The sequence below is a fragment of the Limulus polyphemus genome, unplaced genomic scaffold (genome assembly GCF_000517525.1).
Source record: "Limulus polyphemus unplaced genomic scaffold, Limulus_polyphemus-2.1.2 Scaffold6442, whole genome shotgun sequence".
Taxonomy (NCBI): Eukaryota; Metazoa; Arthropoda; class Merostomata; order Xiphosura; family Limulidae; genus Limulus; species Limulus polyphemus.
In genome coordinates, this window is record NW_013672052.1 from 20,052 (window position 1) to 23,010 (window position 2,959).

A 2,959-nucleotide genomic window follows, 5' to 3' on the forward strand; every position below is an offset into this window, starting at 1 on the left:
ATCCTGAAAAATATTTGGGGTGCTTAACTTTTTTCCAGGTGTATATATTAGCTTATTACGGTTAACGAAAACAACTGCCGCAATGAGAAGCATAATAAAACTGCTACTTTGCGAAAAATATGAGAAATATTAGCAATTTTACGATTTTCGAAAACTTCTAGTTATTATTCGTTGATTTAGAAAATGACCACTAAATGTCCCCCCCCCTTTTTTTAAACTTGATAATTATCAGAAACTTTAGTTAACCTGAGTATTGCAACTTGACATACTTGACCCAAAAAAGTAACACTTTGTTCTCATATCTTACGAGACCCCAAGAAAAAAAATACATTTATCGACAAGATTAATATCATTACAGCTTTCTCTAAGATAGTTACTTAAAAACATCGTCCTGTAATTCTTTCAAATCCCATTAGGTTTTCTGGAACATTGATGAGGTGATTTGTAGTTTTGTTTCCTCTGACTTGCTATTCCTACAGGCGATTTCATTGCATTGTTTTTAAACACGTTCTTAAAGCAATTATCGTTTTTAGTTGTTTTGACCGAGTACTTTTAAAGTTTATACAATTGGAAATATTTATCAAGTGGCAGAAAAAACTGCAAAAAAAGAGTACATAGAAATTTGTAAAAATATTATAGTAAATAACAGCAGATGGGGTTCAATATTTTCTGAATTTCGTTTTGTGTGTGTGTGCGTGCGAATAATTATCCGTACGAATTAGTAACTTAACAAGTAGTTTTGTAATACGATTTTTTTTAGGTCTGGCCTATCGATTTTCTCGTTTTACGGTTCCCTTTACGTAGATCTTCTGCGAATTCTACCAATGAGTTTCGATGATATTGTAATATAACAAGGTTTTAGTCCATAAAGCGTAAATTGTCTCTCTATCCACATCGGGATGACCAAAGAAGGGGGGTAAATTGCTGACGTTACTTCCAAGCCACCTAGCGATATCTGCTCGATTAATGGTCATTGTGTCTGTTAGATCCACGTGAGATACTCCTAGCTTCTTGACAAGCGTGCCGGACACATGAACGTCATCAACCCAGAAGTAAGGAACCCGGGAAGATTGTATATAAAGACTAAATATCACATCAGGAGACATCAAAACTGCCCATCCAGAACAATATGGTGGGTAGTACTTCCATGGATATTCTGTGAAACTCACGTGCCATTTACTTCTTTGGCTTCTTTTCACAAAAGGTTTTTTAATGAGATAACACACCACTAATCCTCCTGTCGGTGTCGTGCCAAAGGAGTCTTTCAGATATTTAACTAGTTGGAAGATATTGACGAAGATATCGTCGTCAGTTTTGAACACATATTTGACATGACGACAAAAATAAGTCACCCATTTCAGTCCCATTACGTATTTGTATGTAAGGTTTCGATAACTGTCAATGAAATTTCCTTGAATGATGTCTCGGTGGATGTGGTTTTCCTCCTCCAGTGCCAACTGAACACTTTGGTCCTGCGCCTTTCCTATGAGAAACACAACTCGGAAAGGATCGTTCACAAGGTTGGTCTCCTGTCCCCAAGTCTGCCTGATAGTCTGACGGTTGTGATAATGTTTTGGGGCACTGTGGACAAACACTACCATGAAGAGTTCGCTGATACTATCACATCGTTTATTATTCATCACAAAACTAAAATTTGACAAGTTCACCAGTAACCGAAAATCTTGTGTGTCATTTAGAAAGGACAAATTGTAAATTAATCTGGTCAGTGGCTTCACATAGACATCTTGTGAGGATGAAATAGAAAGAATGGAAATATAAAAGTTTATTATCCAAAAAGAATTGAGTAATGAAAGGCTCAGCACAACTAACAATAACCTCTTTCTTCTGTCATGGTAACAGAGAGATTTCATGATCTGTTCCACTGCTGAAAAAGAATTAAAAAAAGAGTTAAACTCACTGAATTGTAAGATTATTCCACATAATAAATTTCAACAGAAAAATTAAAATTTGACTTCCCAAGAAACCAATATACTTAAAGACTCAATCATAAAACCTATGAACTTAAAACATGATCCAATGAGGCATTTGCGGTTCTATCTTGTCAAGTTTAATATAATCTAATAGTAATTGTCAATCTAACAGTAGTTAAATACACAGTAACGTTTAAGGTTATCTAAAATGAAGCTACGACCAACTGTTATGGAACAAAAATTTATATGGAAACAAGTTTCGACCCCTTGAAAGAAATAAAAAATCTGACTGTAGAGGACAATTGAAAATGTCAAAACTTGTGTTTCCCCAATACCATTACAGATGTTAACTTCCTTTTCTGTCACTCAAGCTTTAGTTATTCTTCTATTTGTCGATAACAATTGCTATTAAAGGCTGCTTGCATTTAGCTTGAATACTTAAATGAAAAACTAATATAAGGATGCTAAAAACTGTACGTTATTATACAACCTTTTTGTATACGTGATGCTGTATATGACGGAAACTGAAGAATTCTTGAGAGATGACAAAATCAGAACACTTACCACATCAACATTAATCAATATTTTGAAGTTTCTTTTTTACTTTTTATCACAGACTCGAGAAAAAAGCACGATCGCTTCTCTTTTGAATTGTATTCGATTATATAAAAGCTCCCATCTTGTTTTATAAGTTTTTTATTATTATTATTATTATTGTGCAAGCAGCGAAATAAACTAAATGAAGGCCTAACACGAAGCTTAAGTTGAAAAACGAAATGTCATAAGAAGAATCGAAGACAAGCTTTAAATTATTGAGAGTTCTTTTCTCACAGCTACAAAATCTAACGATAATCTTAAACTGTTGGTTAGAAGCTTTTATTCCCTTCATCTAACGATAATCTTAAACTGTTGGTTAGGAGCTTTTATTCCCTTCATCTAACGATAATCTTAAACTGTTGGTTAGGAGCTTTTATTCCCTTAAGATTATCGTTAGATGCCTAACCAACAGTTTAATAAAAGCTCCCCTT

General features: G+C 34.1%; 1 protein-coding gene across 1 annotated transcript in view; it reads right to left on the reverse strand.

Moving 5' to 3' along the window:
* Positions 1 to 688: 688 nt before the first annotated feature.
* LOC106473722 (beta-1,3-galactosyltransferase 5-like) overlaps positions 689 to 2,959 on the reverse strand; it is a 9,026-nt gene continuing 6,755 nt past the window's right edge. Inside the window, exon 2 of the mRNA XM_013934399.2 lies at positions 689 to 1,885. Coding sequence (XP_013789853.2) covers positions 819 to 1,871 — 1,053 coding nt within the window. The 5' untranslated portion in view covers positions 1,872 to 1,885 and the 3' untranslated portion in view covers positions 689 to 818. The remainder of the gene's footprint in view (positions 1,886 to 2,959) is intronic.